Source organism: Pteropus medius, unplaced genomic scaffold, assembly GCF_902729225.1.
Source record: "Pteropus medius unplaced genomic scaffold, Ma_sr-lr_union100, whole genome shotgun sequence".
In the NCBI taxonomy this organism is placed as follows: Eukaryota; Metazoa; Chordata; class Mammalia; order Chiroptera; family Pteropodidae; genus Pteropus; species Pteropus medius.
Genome location: NW_024351730.1, coordinates 10,166,191 through 10,192,512, shown reverse-complemented (window position 1 = coordinate 10,192,512; position 26,322 = coordinate 10,166,191). Strand labels below are relative to the sequence as shown.

The following is a 26,322-nucleotide window of genomic DNA, read 5'->3' as shown; positions in this document are numbered from 1 at the left end:
ATTTTCTTATTGACACCAACATAGTAAAACTTATTGTGCACTTATTTTGTTCCAGTCATTGTTGCAAATTTCAGAAACCCAACTTAAACAAAGTGAAAATAGAATGTTTGATTTACCTAACTCTGATCTCCAAAGGAAGGACCTACCTGGCTTCAGGCGAGGCTGAATGTCAGCACGCATAATGATTTCAATCTCTTCTCTCCATTTCTCATCGCTGCTTGGTGTCATTCTAAGACAGTCTCTCTTCATGTAACTCTTATGTGTCAGTTTCACAGGGGCAGGGGAAGAGGGGAGGGAGGGAGAGAGAGAAAGAGAGAGAGAGAGAGAGAGAGAGAGAGAGAGAGCACGAGAGAGAGAGAGAGACCCTTCACCATAGCCCCCACACAAATCTGGGGATTGAATTGTGTGAAATTCTCACAGAAAAGGGAAAGGTTGTTTTTCAAAGGAAGGGATGTTGTATTGGCAAAAAATCTATACATTCCCATTTTATAAATAATAAAAATTGGACCTTTCAAAGGTCAGTTATTATGCCAAGGTCTTCCAGCTAGTAGGTGGTGTTGCCATGCCCGGGCTGTTCGGCTCCATTGCTCAAGTTTTCAATCAGGTGGTCATAATGCCTCCAAGAATTCTTACTCTCCTAGTTAGATAATCCCACTTCCTAACAATATTTCTTACTTTATTTTTATTTTTTTACCATATACTTATTGACTCTTTCTTGATCAATTTCAAGGTTCTGAAGTCTCTTAAACTGAGTACACAGAATAGAATATAGAACTCAGGAAGATTCTAAGCAATGCTTTATATAGTGAAGATCATTTCATCCTTCCCATATAATTTAAAGGTGTATCACCATTTATACAGTGGATATATGCTTAAAGGTTGTATAAGTTTATAAATAAAAGTTTTAGAAATCAGATTATTTATTTCTCTTGTTCACTTATACATATTTTTAGTTTCCATTACATACTAAGTACTCTTAACAATACCAAGAACTTGAGATACTAGAACAATATAAAAGTGAATATAAATAAGTGTTTTTAAAATGATAGGCAAGATTAAAAAACCTGACTAGGAGTTCTCTTCCTAGCAAAGGGAGATAGATAATAAACAAGCCAACAACTATATAGATAGAGATAACTAATGTGGTATATCAAGTTGTAATAAGTGCTAAGGAGAAAAAATAAAGTTGTGTAAAAGAGATAGGAAGTGCTAAAGGCTATTACCAAGTGATTAGGGAAGGAAGATGCCCTCAATAAGGCAACATATTATCTGCCTGGAATGCTCTGGCCAGTAGAGAATTAACTCAATATTCTTGAAGGTCTCTGTTAGAAGTTCGATTATGATGTAGTGGGACAACATAGGAGCTGGAGGCAATTCCTTGATATATTTTTATAGAGAATATAAGTACAAGAGGATAGAAAGGTAAGAAAAAGTTCAAATTGATTTTGATTGACCAACTACAACTGCTAGAAATCAATCGTTGGCAGTTGAACAAATAGACATATGAATGTCATGTTAAACATCCATATTTTAAGCATATGGATGTCATGATACCAGGGGTGATTTGCTCAGAAACCTACTAAATTGCCTTAACTTTTTTTCCAGTTTTCTCTAAGAAGTAAATATATTAACCTGTCTATTTCTATTTTTTCCTTTTAAACCATTTAAAAACTCTTAAATTAGGGTTGAAACTCAGTAGGATTGAAAGTAGCATATGTCTGAAATCATACTTATGGGTGGAAACAAAGAAAAGAGACCGTAATTTTTGAGAAAAGGGGTTTGATTATCTCACAGATGAGCAAAGACTACATTGCTAATTTTATTCTTCTCAGAAACTTCTTAAATTTCTTAAAATAATATCAAGTAGTACTTAATTTAGAGCACTATGAAATACATATGTATATACGACTTTCAGCATTTCATATCTGTATGGTCCACTTAAAAAATCAGTGCTAAAATTATTTGAGACACTGGAGATAAAACCAGTAGTGATTACTTCTTTTACAATACTAACTGAAATATCACTTATATTTAAATTCAGAAACTCCAGGTCTCTCTTGATTATTTTAGCATTCTTTTTTTTTAAAGATCAAATTATACCAATTTTTTTCTCTCAATTCCTTTGACCAAATGCAATAAAAATTTTGATTTGAACATGCATATGGAAGGTAATTATGTGTCTTTAGAATATATAATGTTTTAACTCATTTTTAAATAGATTAAAGACCAGTCTAACTATAAAAAAATGGTTATACAATTTACTTTGTAGAAATAATAAAATTTACTTGATCTGTCCTTATATTTTTATAGTTATCATTTAATTTTAGGTTCCAATTTAATAAAACCTCCTGTCTGAAAGTATTTATTTTTCTGCCGGCTTTGCCCAGACACGATTCATAAATATGTCAAGAAAATCTAATAAATCTTTCATAAGTATGTATTAATATTTTAATTGCAATTTAAGGAACAAAGAAAAGATTCTAACTTCAATGGATTAGAATTTTTTTTTAATATCGTGTTTCCAATTAGCATTAATAGGTCTGTTTTTGTATAATGGCTTTACCCTCAGAACATCTATCATGTGAAAATCTAGTCTTATGAGCATCAAAGTAAACTGCAAAAAGTTACTGACTTGCTTTTTAAAAAATTACTTCTCTTGAAAGGAATTTATCTCTAAAGTTTCTCTGAGATAAACCTGTGCTGTTTCAGGCTGCATGACAACTTTCCTTGGTCTGTACTTAAGAGAATTCAGCAACATATCTCCACCCACAGTGCCTCCCGACCTCCAGAGATTGAAGAGAGGAAACCCAGCTCCTTTTACAAAAAAAGAATTTCTCTTGGACATACAAATCTTTTATTCACCATCAGTCCACATCACAGTCACTATGCACACTGGATGACTCTGAAAACCTCAAGGGGAAGGACTTTTAATAATGTTACTTATTATTCCTGTAAACCATTTAAATAATTTTATCCACCCATTAGAATAAGAAAAGCTTCTCTCTCCTGTAAAGGGTGTTTGTATCTCTTAGAATTACATGAGGTGCTGTGTCATTCTCAAGGCAAAGTTAATTATCCTACAACAGGAAGTCATAAGAAATGTAGATGTATTTTGTTTGTGGTCCTCTATTTCTTGTATTCATTGTCCTTTTGTCTTTGAGAAGAATGTTTCTCCTGGAGTGATTGCTCAGTACAATGAAGTTCATTTGAAAGTCTTTTCTTTTTGCTGGAAGCAGAGAGGTTGATATCTACATAGTTTGTAGAGATATATGGGACAAGGAATTATTAGGATTATTGGAGTTACTATAAAACTTATGAAATATTAATATTTAAAGTTAAAGCAAACTCAGTTATAAAATGAGAATTTCATCTAGACGCCAAAGATGTTGTGGAGAGAGCTGAAAGGTACCCTTGTTACTAAATAGATGCCCATCTTCTGAACCAAATAGACCCCAGTCATTTGGTCATTTTCCCATAATTGCCAGAAATGACTGTCTCTTCTTGAGCCTCAGCTCTGTAGCTCCACAATTGGCTTCTTGAATTCTCCTTAGATCCTACAGGCTAAACTGGGTCTTTGCAGTAGTTGGCTTTTAATTTCCATAACTTCAGTAGAACTTTTACTCTTCGGTATTAGATACCTTTAAGCAAAAATTTTTCTCTACATTTCAAGTTTGAAATGAGGTGGTATTTCTAAATAGTTCAACCTGCATGAGCGAGGCAGCAAATAAAAGGAAATTGGGGAGATGTATGACAGGGTGCGTGTGATCTTAGAGAAGATAAAACAAGACAGAATTTTCAGCATTTTATGTCTATAAATCTTACAGCTGACACTGGCTTAAAAAATGCTCACTGAATGAATGAATGACTGAGCGTCCTATAAACATTGAAGTATAACATTATTTCACAAGTAGTATCCACTTTCCTCTTTTTAGTTAATTATGTTATTCATAGTTAACAGTTATATCAAAGTGACAATAAAGTTCTCTATCTGGGTTTCATGAAGTATTTTCTGCCTTGAAAACATTAAAGCTAGTGACGATAGCATAGTCACTGAGGCAGACATGTCTTAGGTGAACACCTTCCCAAGTGGGAGAGGAGGATTTTATAGTTACCAAGAACATCCAGGGATTAAACAGCAAAATTTGGATATTTCATGCCAAAACAGACAATCTTTTCTTGCGCTAAATTGCAGATTTCCACCATTCAATCCAACAGGTTATCATCATTGTATCTGGCCTAAAATTGGGATTTAATTTACATATCATAAAATTCATCTTTTTAAAGTATAGAATTTGCTGGATTTTGGTATATGCACAAGATTGTGCAACCACCACCACTGTCTAATTCTAGGACATTTTTATCACTCCAAAAGGAATCCCTATACTTATTAGCAGTCACTCCTCTTTCTCCCCAGCCCCTGGAAACCACTAATCTATTTTCTTTTTCTGATGTATACATGAACTGATATAATGTGCAGCCATTTGTGTCTGGCTTCTTTCATTTAGCATAATATTTTCAAGGTTCCTCCATGTTGAAGCATATATCAGTACTTTACCCCTTTTCATGGCTCCGAGGCGGACTTCCGCAATGTCCTCTCACCTAGCCTCTGCTTCTACTAGGGTCCCCCAGAGCCTGCTCACCACTAAAGCCAGAGTAATATTTTTCGAGTGTAAATTAGGTTATCTTACTCCTCTAAAGGCTTCCAGTTTTACTTCAGATAAAAATGTGAACTCCTTGCCATGGCCTCAAGGACCCTTCAATGATCAGTACTCTGCCCTGTGTACTTCTCTGACCTCAGATCCCCACAGTCCACTCACTCACCCTGCGCCAGTTACACTGGCTTTCTACTGCTCCTTGAAGGGTTGAGCTTGTTTGTACTTGATACTCCCTTTGCCTGGGGCTCTTTTTCACAGTTCTTCTCAGAACTGTTTTCTTCTCATCTCTCAGCCCTCCTACATCTTCTTAGAGAGGCAAGCCTAGATTACCGTGTCTCAAGTATCTTTTCTCCAACTACCAGTCACCTTCTATTATTTTATTACCCTGTTTTAATTTCTTTATAGCATTTACTACTATTTGAAGTTGTTTTGTTTTGTTTACTTGTTATTGTCTGTCTCTCCTTGAAAAATCGGTCAACTCCACTAAGGCAGAGACTTTGACTTGGTCAATGCTATAAACCTAGAAAGTTTATGTTTGAAGGAATGCATGACTCTCTTGCCCAGAACTCCTGAACCTTCCAGATCTTGCCCCTATTCTCAATTCCTAAAACTGGATCTTGTTTTCCTATTACTGGAGCTTGCTATTGCCAACTACTGCTTGACTGGATTTCTGTCTATTGCTGACTCTTCCATGCTCCTGACATTCAACCCTCCTCCCCTTCCTAATGCTTTCTATGATGACTTTTCTGGACATTCCTATCACAACCTATCAGGTTTTGCTAATCCACAGGTTTATCACCTAATGGAGCCTTCATTCTTATAGGTCATAAGCAGAAAGCAAAGTCCAGTTGCCATTGTGTGGTCAAGAATGTAAGAGACAATAGGAGTCAGCATGGTATCCAGAATCAAACTTTTGGCTTGGAACAGAGTAAGTGGGAATGCTTTAGATCCTGCACTACATCTGGTGGTGTATACTGATATACAAGCTCAATTTAAATGAATGTGAACTTCTAGGCACACATTGGAATGTTTGTAACTAAATCATTGAGCCTTCACTGCAGAGATCTGGGATCTAGCATCTCTGAAATATTTAGACAAAAAGGGACCTTCAGAATGAGCTTCCTTCTGTTTGGTCACTTGTGGAATTCCCAATCTTTGCTACACGTAAGTAAAGTGCCCAGCTGCCCTCACTCCCCTGTCCATTTTTTCTTATTATTCAAGTCACATAGTGACATTACCATTAGTCTGCAAGTCTGCTCTTAAGCATTCCTTCAAAAATAGAAACTCATATACATAGAGTTAAGAAAGAGCCATAACTAGGGAGTAAATACTTGCCACACTTTAATCAACAAAATTTCCAGACTACATAAGGCATTCCTATAATGGGTAAGGAAAAAAGAACAACAATTAACAATCCTATGGCCTAAATAGTCTTAAAACCTTGCAGGAATTCGGGGAACATCAACATCGCGGTTGAACTAGTACTGCTTTAAAAAGCACCGGGCATTGTGCTAGGAGCTGGGAATAAACGCGTGAACAGAACAGAGGTGCTTCCCCAGAAGTGGCTTCTGGAGCTCAGGGAGAGGAGGCACCGCACAGTCCGGTGGGGCAGAGAAGGCTTTCCCGGGAGAACGAGGAAGAGGGAGCGTCCCAGGCAGACTAAAGGAACGAGAGAGCATCACCGCATCCAAGTTAAAAACCTGATCCCAGCCTCTTCGGCTTCCACTGAAATCCTTCCAAAGAAGGGAATGGATGTTCATTGTTTTAATTCCCTTCTCCCCTATCCCAGAGCTCCTAGGGCGGAGACACCGTAAATACGTGGTAGCTTGAGTCAGAAACTCGGGCCAAGGGGCGCCGGTCCCATTGCAGGGCGGAGCGGGGGCGGGCAGCGGGTCCGAAGTGACGCGGGAGACCGTGGCGCGAGGCGGCGAGGTGACTAGCCAGGAGCCCGCGCTGCCTCAGCCCACGTGTCCGCGAGATTTAAAAGTTCGCAGCGTGCTGGACTGTCAGTTCCGCGGCCGAGCCCATCGAGCGCGCACCAGGGACGCAGAGACACCGCCAGGACTCTGCGTGGGACAGCGCAGGGTCCCGAGCCCCCAGCCGTCCGCAGGAGCAGAGATGCCGCCAGTAGCGAGCCGCCGCCCGGGGCTGTCCCCGGGACAAGCGGCTGCGGCGTTCCGGCTCCTGGCGCTGCTGCTGCTGCTCTCCTATTGCGCGCGCGGCTGTCGAGGTAAGCCTGCCCTGAGCCCTCTTCCCAACCTTTCTGGCTTCTGGAGACCGGGCTCTCCAGGTTCTCGCCCGTGATGACAGGCGCTGGCAGCCAGCGGTGCAGGTGCCAATGACCCGGCAGGAGCGCATTCCCCAGCCGGCTGAAATCCCCAGGCCCGGCTCGCTGTCTCCCAGCAGGCAGGCGACAGCCTGGGGTTGATGGAAACTTGTAGGGCTCCCTCAGACTAGGGATGTTTAGCCCCCGTGGCCCATGGGTAACGAGAGTTAAATTAGTGAAAATTAAAACGCTTTCCCTTTACAATTACTGTTGGGATTGATGGTAGATGCCAAACTAGAGTGAGTTTGCTACTTCACCTGCTGATGCGAGATAAAATTGGGGAGTGCTCAGCTTCTCTGGTGAGTGAGTTTCTGTTCTGTTCAGACAATCCTGAGCAGTGAAACAGGCCCTATTCCAGCTGTTTAGAAGGGCTCTGTGCCTTACAGGTTTTCAGGCAGCAGATCAGGAAAAGGAATAGAGACTTTATCATACAGGGTTAGAGAAGCAAGTATGCAAGCCTGGCTTGCAGTCGGTGCTTCAGCTAAAGTCAGAGAAGGCAGCTGTGATTTGATAACAATAGGGACTTCATGAGCTTGGATTAAGGAAAAGAGTGGGAATAGCAAAAGCAAGGTCAAGGAGTGAGGTCTGAAGCTTGGGAGACAAGGTAGAACAGAGCAGACCTCATTTTACCAGGGGAATCACTTACCAGTTTCCTCAAGGATATGTTTCCAGGTACCTTGAGGGGACCATCCTTCATCTCCCACCTTTGAGCCAGGGCCTCTCCAGGGCCAGACACTGTCTGTTAAGACCATGAATTTTTTTTTAGCATCCCAGCAGGTTCCTAGCTTCCCTTTTCTCTCCTGTCAGTGAGGTAAAGGTGGGCAAACTGTTTCAGCATTGTTCAGAATATTGGATACTTGCAACCACAAATGCTGAGAACTTTCAGAGCATGTAGCTCAGCCCTCGATTAGAGGTGGGAAACTGAAGCTGTGTTTCTTTTCCTAATATGTTTATTTTTATTGCTTTTCTTTCATTGTTATGGTTTTCTCCTTTCCTTGAGGCATTGGAGTGGGTTGGGGGAGGCTAGCCAGCATTGGTAGAAACTGATTTATGCAAAGTAATTTTTTTTCAATTTGTTATTGGTAAAATTAGGATGGCAATCTTTATCTAGTTGATCGAGGAAGCAGATAATCATAGTTTCAAAAGTTGTTTTTTTTTCCTCTGTAAAGCAAATGTTACATGCTATGCTTGCAGTGATTTTTTTTCATCAGTCGGAAATAACTGCTTTTTTGGGAGGTGGGGGAATTTTCAGACTTACTGATTGAGCAGAAACGAAGGAAAGCAGCAGCTGGTTTCTAAAAAACACAAGTCTTGGGTTTTATTTGCAAAACAGCATATTTGCTGTCTGACTAATCATCTCATAAATTTCCCTAATATTTCTCAAGCTAAGGGATGAAACACATCTGTCACTACACAGAAATCTCCTAGACTGTCTTCTTTCCTCTCTAGACATTTTATTGATATTAAACAACAAATTTTATCTCTGTAAAAATGTGATGGGGAGTGTTGAGGGTGAATATACAGTGTGATCTGCCCTAGTGCTGAATCTCTAAGGATGTCACCGAAGGGGAAGCATGACATACATGAGCAAAACTGGGAGATAATCTACCAAGATTAATCGTTATGAATGATGCATATATCTAAAAACAACGAAAATGTCACAAAGCCAGAGGAAAATAAAACAATGTTGATAAGTGCAGCATCCTTGGCAAAAATCAGTTAGCAGAGCATACAATAGCAATGAAAAGATCAAGAACCAGCTACAGATTCTGTAGATGGAAATAGTTTTACTATTCAGAGAACAATATTAAAGTAAAGAAGGAAATTTCCTAATAAGAGGGTCATATTTTGGATGTCTGCAACAAATGGTCACTTGATTTGACCTGTGACAGTAAGTGATCAAATGCTCAAGACTAAATTAAGAAATGTCTTTTTCTACTCAGGTCTTTACTCCTTACACAATTCTTAAAATTCATTCCTACCACCAGCTCCAGGCAACCACTAATCTTTTTATCACTATAGATTTGCCTTTTCTGGACATTTCATATAAATGGAATTATAACAATATTTTGCATCTTTTGCATCTGGTTCATTTGATTTAGCATAATATGTCTGAAGTTCATCTATATTGTAGCAAATATCAGAACAGATGGTCCCCAACTTAACCATAGCTCAACTTACGATTTTTTAACTTCACAAATGTGAAAGTGATGGTCATTGGACTAAAACCATACTTCAAATTTTGAATTTTGATCTTTTCTCAGGCCAGTGAGATGCAATAAAATACTCTCTCATGATGCTGGGCAGTGGCAGTGAGCCGCAGCCCCCAGTCAGCCACACGATCACGAGAATAAACAACTAATACTCTACAGTATGCTGTAGCCAGTGTTTTTGGATATTGTCTTTTGTGGTTTTGCATCCCATCATGTCTACAGAACAGCCATTTGTGTCTCCTGCTTCTGGTAAGAAGAAAAGGAAGTCAATTACTTTCGAGATGAAACTCAAGGTAGTTGCCTAATTGTAGGCTAATGTAAGTATTCCAAGCATGTTTAAGGTAGGCTAGGCTAAGCTGTGATGTTCAGTAGTTTAGGTATATTAAATCCATTTTTGACTTAACGATATTTTCAACTTAACGGTATTTTCAACTTATGATGGGTTTATCAGAATGTAAACCCATTGTAAGTCAAGGAGCATCTATAGTTCATTCTTTTTTATGACTGATAGCATTTCACAGTGGATGTACAACCTTTTGTTGATAACGGAAATTTGTATTGTTTCTACTTTTGGGCTATTGCAAATAATGCTTCTATGCACATTCATGTACAAGTTTTCATGAAGGGATATGAGTAATTCATTTTTGAAAGTAATGTCCTCTTTATGTTATTAAGGTTAATTTAGTATGTCTCATACTAAGTCAAATGCTGAAATATCTAGTTCGAGTCAGAGGGTAAGGATGTACAGTGAAAAATGAAAAATGTTATCCAAGAATAAGCTACATTGGATCATGTATACCATGGTGGTCCCATAAGATTATAATGGAGATGAAAAATTTGTATCATCTAGTGACATCGTAGCCATCATAACATCATAGCACAATGCCCACATGTTTGTGGTGACGCTGGTGTAAACAAATCTACGGTGCTGCCAATCATATAAAAGTATAGCACATACAATTATGTACAGTACATAATGCTTGATAATAATAAAAAATGACTATGTTACTGGTTTATGCATTTACTATACTGTACTTTTTATCATTATTTTAGATTGTATCCTTTCTACTTATAAAAAAAGTTTGGGGTACAACTGTACACTTTGTTATCCTGGCAGCAGCCTCATACATCTCATGTTTCCTGTGTCTCTTGATTGCATCATTTTCTCTTGTGCTTGCTTTAATCTTGCATTGTTTTGTCCATCATGACCCCTAAATGTACAAAACCCACTGTGAATCTCACCAGTAAGAGGCCACATCTAGTTGATTAACCTGGAAACAAAATTAATAGTGATTAAGGACTATGATGGTGGAAATCAGTGATGGTTATTGCTTGCCAGTCAAGCATGTTCTATTCTACCATAGCTGTAATCTTGAGGAACAAAAACAAAGTGACAGAAGATGCTAAAGGATCTGCTTCATTGAATGCAATGAGACTAACAAGATGCAAGAAAGGCCTATAACAGACAAAGAGAAACATCTAATGACCTAGATTGAAAGCCAGACACAGCACCCGAAGATCATGGCCAAAGCAAAAAGTTTGATTGCCAATGTTGAATTAATAGCTGGATCCGGCTACAATGTTGAATTTACTGCTAGTTCTGGGTGGTTTAAACAATTCAAGACTTGCTATTCATTACATAATGTGAAAGTGAGTGGTGAGTGTGTGAGTGCTCATGTGAAGGTAGCTGAAGAATTTTTAGAAACTCTAGATAAGTTGATCATGGAGGAAAATTATTGCCAGAGCAAATATTCAATATGGATGAAGCCTCCTTATTCTGGAGATGGCTGAAAGGACTTCATCCATAAGGAGGCCCAGTCAATGCCATGTTTTAAGACTTTAAAGGACAGGATAATTGTCTTGTTTGGGGGCAATGTTGCAGGCCACAGATTGAAACTCTTCATGATCTGGAATAGTGAGTACTACAGGACCTTCAAGTGTATCAGTAAATACATAATGCCAGTGTACTACAGGAACAATAAGAAGTCATGGATGACCCAACTCTTCTTCCAAGATGTCCTCTTGAATTGGAGAAATACTGTTTGGAGAATAACATAGCTTTTAAGATTTTGTTTATTGTTGACAGTGTTCTTGGATATCTTTTATCAGTGATCTTTATCCTAATATCAAAGTGATATTTCTTCCTTCAAACACCACCTCTTTGATTCAACAACCAATGGATCAAGGAGTTATAACATTTTATTAGGCCTGCTACCTGAGAAGATCTTTATCCAGGCTACTGCTGCAACTGAGGAAGACACTGAGAAAACACTGATAGAATTCTGGAAAGATGACAACATCTCTGATTGCATCAGGAACCTTGTGTGGGTTTGGGCTGATAACACTAAAGAGTATATGAATGGCATCTGGAAAAAGACACTCATGAATTCAAAGGATTTGCCAATGATGAGGAAGTTGAAAAATCAACAAGGCTGTGGTTGAGATGGCAAACAATTTTAACCTGGGTGTAGATAAGGATAAAATTGAGGAGCTCTTAGAGCTGGTGCCTGAGGAATTGACTAATGAGAAATTGTTGGGACTCGAACAGGAACACATAACTAAAGAAGAGGCAAGAGAAAAAGAAACTGCAGGAGAAGAAAAAGAATAGGAACCCCCAAGAAAATTTGGAGTTAAAGGTTTAGCAGAAGCAAGTGTAGACCTCAATAAGCTCCTCAAAAAGTTGGAAAACATAGACTCCAACACTGAAAGGTTTTCATTAATAGAGAATGTTCATGATGCATTTTTTGCTTACAAGTAAATCTATGGTGAAACAAACAAACAAACAACCAAACAAACCAAGCAAACCATCGTAGGCATATCTTTGGAAAGAGTGACATATCCTCAAGAAGAACCTTAAGCGGGTTTTTCAGGAGGTATTCCAGAAGCAGGTATTGTTATTATAGGAGATAATAGCTCAATGCATGTTATTGCCCCTGACAACCTTCCAGTGGGACAAGATGTGGACATGGAAGACAGTGATAGTGATGATCCTGACCTAATGTGTGTGTGTCTCAGTTTTTAACAAAAATATTTTAAATAGTAAAAAATTACAATGAAATTTTAAAAATAGAAGAAAAGCTTATAGAATAAGCTTATAGAGTAAGGTTATAAAGAAAATATTTTTGTACAGCTGAAAAATGTGTTTGTGTTTTAAACTAAGTGTTATTACAAAAGAGTCAAAAAGTTTAAAGCCTAGTTAGAAAGCCTATAAAGTAAAAAAAGTTACAGTGAACTAAAGTTAGTTTATTATTGAATAAAGAAAAATATTTTAAAATAAAGTTAGGGTAGCCTAAATGTACAGTGTTTACAAAGTCTATAACAGTGTACAGTAATGTCTTAAGCCTTCATTTTCATTCACCACTCACTCACTGATTCACCTAGAGCAACTTCCAGTCCTGCAAGTTCCATTTATGGCAAGTGCCCTATACAAGTGTATCATTTTAAAAAATCTTTCATATCATATTTTTACTGTACCTTTTCTGTTTAGATACACAAATGTCTATGATTGTGTTACACTTGACTACAGTATTTAGTACAGTGACATGCTGTACAGGTTTGTAGCCTAGGAGCAATAGGCTATACCACACAGCCTAGGTGTGTAGTAGGCTGTACCACTGAGTTTTGTGTACGTGTGCTCTAGGATTTTTGCACAACGATGAAATCACCTAACAACACATTTCTCACAGTGAAGGGCTTAGTAGACGTATCCTCATTGTTAAGTGACTAATGACTGTATATATAAATATTTACTTTTAGAAGAAACACTATACAATTAACATGTGAATATAACTTTTTTTTTTAGGTGCTCCAATATTACTACAAGGATTACAGCCTGAACAAGAACTACAGTTGTGGAATGAGGTAAAGAATTATCCTCATATGAATTAATGCAAACTTTACCCTTCTTTGAAATTATCATGGTGAAATGAAATAGTATAATTAAGCTTTTGTACAACTATGATTTTACTAGAATCCTGATATCATATTATTCAGAATTGTAATTTTTTAATAAATGAAAGAAGGAAAGATGAAAGGAAAAAATACAGTAAATGGTAAAGTAAGATGGCAAAAATAAGTCCTCATAATAGAGTAATTACAATAAATGTGAATGTGCTAAAATATACCACTTAAAAGACAGAGATACTCAGACTGAATTTTTAAAAAAGATTTCAAATATATTGTCTATAACAGTCACACTTAAAACAGAAAACAAAAAAAGTCTAAGCATAAAAGGATAGAAAATGATGTACCAAGCAGATATGAATGGCAAGAAAATTGAAGTAGCAGTCTTCACATTTTATAAAATAGAATTCAAACATGGATGGACCTTGAGATAATCATGCTAAGCAAAATAAGCCAGACAGAAAAAGTTGAAAAACAGGTGATATCACTTGTATGTGGGATATAAACCTAAAAGCTACAAACAAACAGGACAAACAAACAGAGACTCATGGACATGGACAATAAACTAGTGGTTACCAGAGGATGGGGGAAGGCGGGAGGTAGATAATTTGGTAAAAGGGGTCAAATATGTGGTGACTGAAAGAAATCTAACTATGGGCAGTGAACACAATGCAATATATATATGCCTTACTGTTGAATCGTACACCTGAAACTTACTGGACTTTGTTAACCAATATCACCATAATAAAAAAAAATAATAAAATTCAAATGAACAAACTATCATAAGAAAGAGGGATCTTATATGCTAATAAAACAAAAACAAGCAAAAAGATACAACCACCATTAATACATGTTAACAAAACAAACTTAAAATTTAACAGTTGACAGAACTTCAGGGAAAAATAGGTAAATGAACAGTTGTAGTTGGAAACTTTAATACATCTCTCTCTGAACTGACAGTTAAACAGATAATACATTAGTAGATATATCAAGGACCTAACCATACAATTAATAAACTTGAGCTATTAAAAATATTTTTTAAAGCTTACATTTAATAGTATACACATTCTTTTTGAGTATAATTGGAACACTGAAAAAAAAAATGACCATGGGTTAGAACAAAAAGAAAGTTTCTATAAGTTAGAAAAGATGCATTGAAAGTGTTTTTCAATCATAATGCAATAAAATTAGAAATTAATAATGAAAATATAACTTGAATATCTCATCTATTTGTAAAATAAATAGCATTTCGGTAAATAACCTTGGGCTAAAAATAAAATTACAAAATACTTAGAATTGAGTGACATAAAAACATTATAAGTCAAAAATTGTAGACTAGAGCTAAAATAGTAGCTAAAGAGAAATTATAGCTTCATGTATATTTATCAGGACGGGAGAAAATTGAAAAACAAGCTAAGCTTTCAACTAAAAAAATATGAGAAAAAAGAACAACAGGGAAAATCAAAGAAACCAGAAAGAAGTAAATAATAAAAATAGGGGCAGAAATAAATTTTATAAAGAGAAAGAAGAACAAATCAATAATTTAACAAAAACAAATGTTTGTTTTTTCAAATGTTAATAGGCACTGATTTTGAATTTCAGAGGGAAGATAAAGATAAACGAGATATAGATTGAAAAAAGGGGTAGACCACCAAGAAAAACAGAGATTTTAAAATGTTTTTAAAAGTATTATGGACAATCGACTGGCAATGGTTGCACAACTCTATAAAAACCATTGAATTGTACACTTTAAATGGTTGAATCGTGTGGTATGTGAATTATATCTCGATAAAACTGTAACCAAAAACAAATTCTATGGACAGGTATATGGTTATAATATTGAAAAGTTAGATGCAATGAATAAATTCCTAGAAAAATATCTGATGCCCAAAAGATGCATAACACAATAAGCACTGAAGAAAATTTCTTTCCTTTTTTTTCCCTGCAAGGCCTCCAGTACTATGTTACACAGTAAATGTATCTGAAGCTTCTCCACAAAATATAAATTTGCTCTAGAATTTTGTTATATAATCTTTACCCAGTTAAGGACGTTCTCTTCGTTTTTCCTGTCTTCCTAAGAGTTTTGTTAATCCTAAATCAAATTTGAACTTAAACGCTTTATCTGCATCAATATTGAGATGAAAAATATGCCTTTTCTCCTTTAATCTATAATCATGATGGATTACATTAACAAATTTCTTGCTCTTACAGTATTAGAGCTTAGATGAGATTTGAGAAGATTTTGGGATATAATACCAATATACAAGAATCAGTAACATTTCTTTTCATTAGGAAAAAGTAACAAAAAAATAAAATTAAAAATACATTTTTCACAATGGCAACGAAAACTATAAATATTTAGGAATTGACCTAACCAAAAACACAATAACTTTATAGAGAAAAAAATTAAATTTTAATAAAGGAAATAGAATATGATATGACTATATGGAGAGACATTCTTTGCTCTTTGATGGAACAATTTATTTAATGTAATAAAAATGTAAATTATCCCCATATTAATCAATGTAAATTCCATAAAAATTAATGTAATCCCAGTCATAATTTTATTTAGTTTTTTGGTCAGAAACTTCACAAATATAAACTAAAATTGATATGGAAAAATATAGATCTACAAATAGCTGAGGAAATATTAAATATAAAGAGCGTAGAGTAAGAACTTTACCTACCAGGTATCAAGAAGTACTATAAAACTGTGATAATGAAAAACGTAATGGCTCAAGAACAAATGAATCAGTAGAACAGAGACTAGAGCTTGGAGAGTTTAGCAGACACTGTCAGTGCCCTGTCATATCCCTTTGGCATTCACCATTCCAGAGCACTCCAAATTTATTGTTTCGAACTGCATACCCTGTGACTCTACCTGCTTAGCCTGTGTTCAGGGCAAATTAGAAATGCCTGGGAGTAAATGCCCCCATTGATAGCAGTCCTCAGTTGGTGACCTAAGGGAGTTAGTATATAAATACCTTTGCTGCCTCTGCCCTCGGGAAAACTTTGAGTTCTACATTGGCTCCTAGAGTCCTCCAGACAAACTGACCCCAGTTACACTGTGTTAACCTTCTTGATAACATTCCCTTTATTGGATTCCTTTTCTTCCCTGTTTTACTTCTGTAACTCTTTTGCTAGTGCTTCTTGGGCCATCTCCCAAAGAAATCTACTTATATCCACATCCTTATTACAAGGTCTGTTTCTGGGAAGACCCAATAAGATAGACATACTCATACACACAAACTTATTTTACAATAAAAGTAATACTAAAATTCAGTGGGGAAAGGACAGATTGTTTAGCTAATGAGATTTGGGAAACTGGCTTGCTGTATGGAGAAAAATAAAACTTAACATCCTATACAAAGGTGGGCTCCAGATGGATTAAAGATAAGTATAAAAGGTGCAATTATAGAATTAATAGAAAATATTTTCTATCAGGAAAATATCTTTAGTAGGAGCAGGGAAACACTTCTTAAATAAAACTTCAAATATAAATCATAAGACCAAAAACATGATGAATTGAATTACATTAAAAGTAAATATTTGTATCAAGAAAAAAATGCATGGAAAAAGGTACATAACAGCCTTTGAAAGAAGATATTAACAATGTCTAAAACTGATAAGGGATTAATTTTTAGAACACCTAAGAAACGCTATCAAATCAATTGGATAAAGATAGGAATCCAAAGTAAAAATAGTCAAAGGATAGAACAATTTAAAAGATGAAACCTAAAAGTCCAACAAGCAACGAGCATCTAAAGAGATGCTCGAACTAAGTAATAATGAAATAAAAATTAAGCAAAGTGTCACTTTCCACCCATTAGACTGGCAAAAAATTGAAATCTAAATAATGGTGAGTGTTAGCAAGGGTATGGAGTGTATGAACCCTCATGCTTTGCTGGTGAGTGTCAACTGTGGAGCCATCTGAAAAGCAATCTAGATATCCCCATGGTCTAGCATTCCCTCTCCTGGTTTTATAGCCCGAAGATACTGTCCTACGGATGCATAAGTAGAGGACAGATCTAGGAGGTAATGAAAGGAATCGCAGGAAACACAGTTGTACATGACTGGGGAGTGGGTAGGCAACGTGTGGTGGGTAAACATTATAGAGTGCACTAGAGCAGTTAGCAACAACAGAGTAGATGCACCCAGTAATATGGATAGATCTCAAAGTATAGTGTCAATTGAAAAAGATAGGAAAATACTATACCTGCACACCAAATAACAGAACAGAGTTTACAAGAACCTAAGCAAATGGGATCCACATCAAACACAATAGAAGAGTTGCCTGTGGGATGATGGACTGGGAGTAGTAAATGAAAATATAAAACGAATAAATAAAGTGAGTCCAGTAATGATAGTGAGCTATGAACTGAGGACAATACCCTTTCTACCTAAGCCACCTCCGACAAAATACATAAGGGAGATGACAAAATAGATGGTAAGTGCCAAGTCCTGACCAGTCTTTGATAGCGTGGAATTTCATAAAGCCTATTATAAGGGGCTTTGCCTTGATATATCAAGATACATACTAGAAATATATAAACAAGATGAATAATTTAGATAACAGATATTAATATATAATACAGAAACATTTAGCTTGAAATCATATATATTTCTGTGGGAAATCTTTGATGAAAAATATTTTAGATGATAATGCTAGGAAAAAATCAAAGATGCAAAAGCACTATAATTTCTTTTAGAGAAAAAATATTTAAAGAAGTTAAGATGTTAAGAACACTAGAAACACATATAGAGAATCAATGGACTGGAAAGATGAACAAGCATCATCTATAAAAAACAAAAATGCCAGTTACATCTTAATACATTTTCAAACAGATTCATCAATGGACTCTACAGAGATCTCAAAAGCAATTAGTGGCACAAAACCATTAACGGCCAGATGCTGAGTAAAATGAACAAATGCTTACCCAAATGGAAAGTAGGTGAGCAATGTTGCTGTGCCTTTTAAAAGGAAAGAGAACAAAAACTGAAAAGCTTTGTAATTATCTACTAATTTGACTAATTGGTGTTTTTCTTATTCTGATGCATTTATTCAAACAATGTTGATGCACCGATTAGTTAACCCTGAGTTTCAAAGATTTTCTATTCTTAGACATGGCTACCTCACACAGATGGGCAGCTTGGCTGTGGGTAGACAGTTTTCTCCTTGAGCAAGTAATATTTTCAGATACCTAAGCACCACAAAAATTTGGGGAGGATCCACTTCCTCCTATGCTGCTAAATCACACTAAATAACATTTGGAGGTGATATATTATGTATTGGTCACAATTCAAAGCTTAAAAGTGCATCTTTTGGCTTTCCCCTTGCAATTATCTTCTTTTATTTTTTTTCCAGATGTTCATTTAATTTAATTAAATAAGATTTATTGAACACTTATTCTGGGCAAGTTAGATATGGCGTAGCCCCTGCCCTCAAGAAGTTTTTCACTGTGTGTGTCTGTCTTTGTATTCATGATTCTGGGTTCATATAACATAGAAGAGGGAGTAGGTGTGTGAGCACAGGGACAAGTGGAATAAAACAATTCTCCAGATATTTGTGATAGAAAAGATGACAAGTTCTATGAAGATAAAAAGGAGAGAGACATAAGCTGTGCCTTTCCATAATATTGAACACCTTAGTTATTCTTTAAATTAAAAAATCATATATTTTAGGAAATGGTCAACTTGGAAGCAATAAGGAGCTTGAGAACTTATGAATGAAGAATATGATAATTCCTCTTGTTTGGTAGGAGAATGGAAATTAAATTAAACTGATCGACAAAGAAGTCTGGGACTAGAAGAGAGGCCCTGAGATGTTATGCCATAAACAGGACTCGATCTAAATGATCCCAGACAGACAAGAATCAGTGCCATTTCTTTCCCAGTCCCATTTTAAAAGGCCACCAAAGACATAACGCCATAAACAACTTCAGACATCCAGCATAATGCTTAACTTCTCAGCACAGTTTTAAAATGATTTACAGAAATTTTTTAAATTACAGTTTAAAGTCTTTCAAGTTTTCTATTTGGGATAAAGGCTGAGAACAGCTGGTTGCCAGCTGTAGTTCATTAAACCTTCAGTGTAAAATAGAACTCTTCTAATGCTGGCTCCTTGGTTGCACACTAGTAGACTGCCCATGTTTTGTAGGAGTTTTTATTATATGCTATTTATCTTGCAATTTTAATTTAGCACTTATGATATTATCATTTAATTTAGATAATGTGGTTAGATTTATATGTAATAAAGAACCCCATGATAACAGGATGCACCTTAATTTCTAGGCTATCTTTTTTTGTCACCACTCACATTTATGAGGCTGAAGAATACCCAAAGTTTTTTCCCTCAATGTTTAAAGCATCTTTATACTCTCTAATAATCTCTATCAACTGGTCTCTTTGACTGGGGGTGAATTTGGGGGAAATACCAATTCTAGGGCTTTCTTAGAAAGTTTAAGAGGCTCTTCTCCCCCAAATCTAGGGTCCTAAATTGTCCCGGAACTTTAATTAATGTTACATAGGTAACCTGACTTTGTAAAATCTGCTTTCTATTTTCTGCTATTCTCTGTCTAACTGGCATTTTTGTTTTCTATAGATAGATGCTACTTGTTCATCTTTCCTGTCCATTGGTTCTCAGCCTCAGGTAATTCCAGTTGGAGGTGTTTTGTAATGATAATAATTTATGGACTTATTAAAACATGTCAACATATTAGAAATTATTACGTCATCTGCAGGTAAAAATCAGTGCTATGAGCTCATGTTGTAAAGTGCTAGGACTCTCTTCTCTAAGTAAAATAGATTTGCAGATAACATATACATATTTTGGAAATGTAAATGCTAATTTCAAAATAAAATTGTGTTAGATTAAAAATAATGTATCTATTGCTGTATTCAGGGGCTAATATCCTATCCCCTAATTGAGTTTGAAATTCATGGAAGGAGAAACTTAAGGAATCAAACTTACAGAGATCAAAGTATCATTATAACTGAAAAGTCGATTTGTGATTGTAGACTTAGATCTGATGCCAAGTGTGTTTTCTAAAACTACCCTCAAAATTAAACTGAGATAGATGGTGACTCGGGGTCTCCTGTCAGAATCCGGTTTTCTGCCACAGGACAGAAACCAGACAAGAACAGAGTTGGCCTCCCTAAGGGAAAAGGGCTAAAAGGAGCATCTCTCGGGTAACCCTCAGGTAACTCTCACTCCTCTTCCCATAGGAAAGAGTTAAGAAGGGGTCGGGGAAAGAGGAGTATTAGTCTAGCTCCTGTGCATGGAAACACGAGGTGTTGGAAATAAGTGTGTCCTTATTATACCATCTTTACTGGATACTGCTGCTTCTGTCTGTCTGCGGCTCTATCTCTGAGTGCTGGTATAACAGAGCATAGTGTCTTGACTTTTATTGTCTGGAGTTTCTTAATCAGTATCACTTGTCTTCTGGATGAGGAAGAGGGCTTGGCAGAGGTCCTCCAGACTCCTTCCAGAATGCTACCCTGGCTGGTGTGTAGACAGCCTTATGTAGTGCTACAGTTCTCCTGCCTGAACCCATTCCTTGGTTTTCACAGGATTACTTACAGGAAGTTAGAGGCACTAGATGGCAAAACAAGACTAGGATTGTAACAGGTGACCTGTTTATGAACAATATTTCAAATTACTTGAGAAGCATTGATGGATATATAACATGTGATGGGTATTAATCAGCATACAAGCATTTACTCTGTATATAAAATTCAGGAACACCCTCAGAATCACTTTTATTTCTTCAATACTAAACAGATACATTTTAAAGTATTCATCTAAGAACCATCAAGATAAACTAACCTTTTATTGGATTTGGATGCTGTGCACATTTTGAAAAGCTGATAAATTCACTATGGAATCTTTTACATTAACTGGTACCATTTTTAAAAATAATTTTCAAATTAACTATTATTTTATAATTTATATGATTATCCGAACAGAGCTTCAAAACATTTTTACCAAATAGAAAATAAAGGATCTTTAAGGTCCACATATAAAACAATAAAATATCAAAATTTTAGTAGAGAAAAATCCTTAAAGAATAGTTGTAGATCATTAAATAATGGCTTCATGTAAAGAGTTGCTGGAGAAAATGCAATTTGTTTTGAAACTTTTTTCAGTCAAACTTCAATTTTATTGCCAAGCCTCATCCAGCTTAGAATCTGTTTTCTAAGGAAACACTCACATATCTGAATTTATTCCTCAGATACATCTTTGACAAATGATGTCACTAGATATTCTTGTTATTGTTTTATATTTTACAGCATTTCTGGATGGGCCATTAAAAGAAGTTTCAGGAACTTATTTTCAGATTTTTATGGAATGACCTGTGTCTCCATCCTAAAAGTGAGAAAGAATGTGTCAGTGTTCACACTCTACTTTTTCTTTCATCCAGCTCCCAACCATATGCTTTACAGTCAATACCAATACAATACAGGAATACCTAAAGTTCAGAAGACCTAGTTCCTGGGCCACTCTACCAACTACTAGCCATGTGTGGTATTGTGCAAGTGACAATGTCTTAGAACCTCACTTCCTTTGTATGTGAGAATAACAATTTCTGTCCTGGATACCTCATAGCTGTGTTTTAAGGAAAGAATGTGAATTATGTATGTGAAAGTATTTTGTAATTTATTGACACATTATATAAATATGAGCCATTTAATATTATTAATAATTATCCCAACAATCTGCATGACAGTCAAACAAAAGAAAGAGAACAAAGCAGACCTCTGATGCTAGGAAAGATGCTTAGAAAAGCTGTTTGATGATTCCAACTGTATCCCTAACTACAACCGACCATATTAAACATACACTGTTGTTCAAAGGTAGAGAATATTGGTGGTCCCTAACAATCCTTTCGACATGTCTTCTACATTAAGTGTAATTACAGCTGTAAATCAAGCTTTACAGGTTACACATTTTTTAATGGTACCATTAATAACTAATTGCTATGTACTTGGCACTGTGCTAACAGCTTTACCTACATTTAATCCTTCCAAGAACCCTCTAGAGTGATGTTGTCATCCCCAATTTATGGCTGAAGAAACTGAAGTTTAGAGAGGTTAGGTAACCAGCCCAAGGTTAATAACACAGCTATTAAAGAGTAGAAATGAAATTTGCACTGCTATAGAATTGCAGAACGTTTAACCTCATAGCCCGTGTTTTTAACCACTAATAATATCACCCCGCCATGGTTCCAGATCCTCATTATTTCCAATGCACATTTATTAAATAATCAATTGTTTGTGGTACTACTGTGCTAAATTCTGTGCAAAGCAGGTTTCGCCTCTGCTTGTCCATTTGTGCTACTCCTCACCACACCCAGCTGGCTGCTAACCACAAGGAGCCCTGCCCTACTTCTGTGCTCAGATGCTTTGAAAAACCTGATCTTGAGGTGTGCAGTCAGCAGCCTGGAAGGGTGGTAACTCAGATTAGATGCACTGTGTATGGCTTCTTCCCCTCCAACTTCCATTGTTTGGGAGCAATTGTAGGATTTTCAAATTAGCCAATAATGAGTAATATTCAGCAAGGCTCATTGCTTTGGCATGTAGATTCAGACTTCACTGCAAACTGGGAAGAATAATCCCTCTTTTGACACTGCCCTAATTACTCCATCATAGAATTCCATGAAATCTTAGCAAGTACCAAGAGCTATGTATCTGGACCACAGTGGAAGCCTTAATCAGTGCATATATACAGTACATAACATTTTTTTCCCTGGTTGTAAGGAAGGTTTTACTTTTAGGAGCCAAGTTTTTGTCATGAGAGAAGCCAAGGGATTCCAACAGAATTTCAGTGGGCCACAAGGAGGATTCTATTCTGGGTAGTTGGAATATCCTTGTGTTCCTAACATTCTGTAGTTATATCTTTTCTGCAAATGTTGTTAAAATAGAATCCTAGCTTGTGTATCTTCTCATTCCCATCAGGTAACCAATGCATTGGAGGAGCTTTGCTTGATGATCATGGGGACTCTACCAAAGTCCCAGGTAAGGTTGAAATCATGTCGCATTTATAGGCAGAAAATTGCTCAGCGATATCTTGGAATTCCTCCTGGAAGAAAATATACCCAACTTAGGAACTGAGCCAAGATGAGCTAGAAGAGGAGAAGTTGATTTCAGATAAGAAACAAATACTTCAGTTTTTCTGATGTCAGAATTTAAGGTCAATCATGTATTGGAAAGTTATATGTCCCTCTCAAGGAAAATATATTCTACCTCTGATGAGAAAATATATTCTACCTCTGATGAGAAAAATGGGTCATTTTGCTCTTTTTCTCTCCCTGACTCATACTACAATTGGAGAACAGATGCAGCTTTCTTTGCTAGAGAGAAGGAATTAAGAATCCAGGAAAAAAACCCACAAAACTATATTATCAATGTAGTTTAAAAATTATGTTTTTATGGTGATGTCTTGGTTTCTTATTAAAATTATTTGATTCTTCTGGGACAACTTTTTGTCCCGAAGTGAGGATAAGTAGGACCTTGAAAAATAGGATAATGACCATACCTGGTTTTATATTCTTTATCTTATATAAATACGCTTATTTTAAAACTATTTTATTAAGGATAAAACCTTCAGGTTTACAATTATATTTTTTCATTATCAATTCTAATTCAACCTATGATCATTGGTACATTCTGATTTCCATGCCTTTCACATACAATAATTCAAAGAAACTTTGATTTTTTTGAAACCATAAATGCTTTCTGAAACAAAGTGTTTAAAACTGTTTTTATTCCAGTATTTTTAATGGTGATATTTCCTAAAATGCTTAGTTGACTTTCTTCCTAATTACAATAAAAGAAATGACAATGATGTTTTTCCACGAATTTCCTTTTATATTTAAAGCAATGAGAACAAAAAGAATAATGAAAAGAAATGATATGATTCATTTAAAAAAACATTTTTGGAGGAAAAGAGGAATATAGAAAAGTGTATGAAAGAAAGCAAAAATAGCTCAATCTTATTAGTTAGTGATAACAGTTATGAATATTTTGATGTTCTTCCTTCTAGACCTATTTCTCTGAATATAATATAGGTGATTGGATCATAATTTCCCATTCCACCACTGTTGAACATTTAGAATGTTTCCAATGTTTTATGAATAATGCCGTAGTAAAGATCTTTGTTCATACTTCTATTTATAAACAGTCTGTAATTGCTCATTTTTAGAGCAATATATGCTTAACCAATTTCAGTCTTATATTTTATATATAACATATGTGTAATATGCTTTTTAAATTATGACATAATCTATTGTAAATTTTATACCATATATCATACATAATATATAATTTTATGTTATACATAATATAGTGATATTTGTATATCTCTTTTTTCAACAGAAAGCAAATGAAAAAGATAATACCAAAAGGGTAAGGTGATTTCTATAAATATATACATTAAAAAATGATAGCCGTCTATGTGAAACCCTCAGATACAAAGGGTTGTCTATTTACTGAAAAGTCTGCTTATGAGTGGACCTGCATAGTTCAAACCGGTGTTGTTCAAGGGTCAACTATATTGTAAGATAAGTCAAATTATTTGAAATAAGATTGGAATTAGTACCTGTGCTGGCACCTATTAGCATTTGTATCATTTTAGGCAAGTCGCTAAGATTGCTTGGTCTGTATGATGGAAAATGGGCCATGGAAAAAGCAATCCTGTTGATCTTACAATCAAAATATATCTGCTACCTGACCTTGTTTCAACAATCCACTAAACCACCAAAGTCCAAGCCACCAGAATCTCTGGACTAAATTACATCCTGCCTAGAGGAGGTTGTCAAGAGGATGTGACTGCCAGTTGAACTGATCTGGATCTGGACAATTAGATGTTCCTCCTCTCCTCCCCTGTCCTTGGAATGTACGTTCTGCCCACCATTTCCATAGCTGGAACTATTTCAGGAATATGGTTGGCCTTGAGAGAATAAGATGTTGCTGAGACCATATGTACTGAATACATGGCTGAACCCAGTTCAGTCTTCTGTATACACTTTTAAGATTCTGGCAGGTGGATGAAAAGATCTCATCTTGCAGCTATCCAAACAAGTCTTATAAAGAACTGAGTTTCAAGGCAAACTACTATCCTGAAATCTGGAAAGACAGGTTTATACAGAGAGACACAGCCAGGTTGGCTTACTTGGAACAAAAGCTTCAGGAGACTTACATGGATAAGAATACTTAAATGAATTTCTAAACCAGGCTTTAGGCAAATAAAAAACAAGAGTGATGTCAGAAACATGGCAGAGTGAGAGATGTCCCTAGATCTCTCCCCTTGAAACAACAATAAGCTGAACATCTAAAACTCAACACAAAACACCCAACCTGCACATCAGCATGTCTGAGTGTGGGATCTGCACATAAAAACTACCACAGAAAAAGTACATGTTGGAGAACCTTGAACTGAAACTGAAAACCATTGTGAGGAGGCAAAAAAAAAATGGTGTAATTGATAGAGGCTCTGTTCATCCCTCTGGCGACCAAATCAAAGTTGTGAAGAAAACAAAGAGCAAGAAGCAAGGAAACATTGCCTGGGATCTAGATGAACAAGCCATAAAACCAGGGAGAAATCCAAGAAAAAACGGCAGAAGGTAGGACGGGGCGAGGACATGGGGTTGCCCAGTCCGGAGCAACTGAGATAGAGGCTGTGGTAGCAGCAGCGGCAGACGCCTCTTAAAGGGGCTGCGTCCGTGAGCGGATTTTCATGGTGATGGACCTGCTCACTCTGAGCACTGGTGCCGATATGGATGCGTGCAGAGCGCACCAAGGATTTACAGGGAGATATTGTCGGAGGGAAGTCCCAGGGGAGACTCGCTCTGTACAGAACTGCTGGCAGTATCCATTGTTCTCTGTTGGGCCCTCCCCCATACCAGTGCACAAACACAGTGCTGCCATAGCCAAGACCTCATCAAACTAGATAACAGAGGTCTCTCTGCCCAGAGGATTCCCTGAAACCCGGCCTCCTCCAACTCGCGGCCACACCCAAGCCACATCCAGGTATATCCTCAGCGAGTCAGGTGCTCCTTGCTGAGCAGCGCCTAGACTCACACTGGAGGCAGCTGGCCTCAGTTTCTGGTGTGGCCTTTTGAGGCAACTATAAGCACAACATCTGTGGATTGCTTGCTGAATCTTAACAAGTGGCCCCCAGAGGGGCAGAGGCTTGGGATAAATTTGGCCTGCAGCTGAACCCCTCTCA

At 36.5% G+C, this 26,322-nt stretch overlaps 1 protein-coding gene across 4 annotated transcripts in view; it reads left to right on the top strand.

The window, feature by feature from the left end:
* Positions 1–6,422: 6,422 nt before the first annotated feature.
* Positions 6,423–26,322, top strand: part of NMU (neuromedin U) — a 48,246-nt gene continuing 28,346 nt past the window's right edge. For 3 of the 4 annotated variants that reach the window (XM_039845257.1, XM_039845256.1, XM_039845254.1), the window contains exons 1-5: positions 6,423–6,885; positions 12,997–13,055; positions 19,699–19,746; positions 23,052–23,111; positions 24,471–24,500. In XM_039845257.1, the coding sequence (XP_039701191.1) occupies positions 6,774–6,885; positions 12,997–13,055; positions 19,699–19,746; positions 23,052–23,111; positions 24,471–24,500 (309 nt within the window). In that variant the 5' untranslated portion in view covers positions 6,423–6,773. The remainder of the gene's footprint in view (positions 6,886–12,996; positions 13,056–19,698; positions 19,747–23,051; positions 23,112–24,470; positions 24,501–26,322) is intronic. The other variant, XM_039845255.1, reaches the window with a different exon arrangement.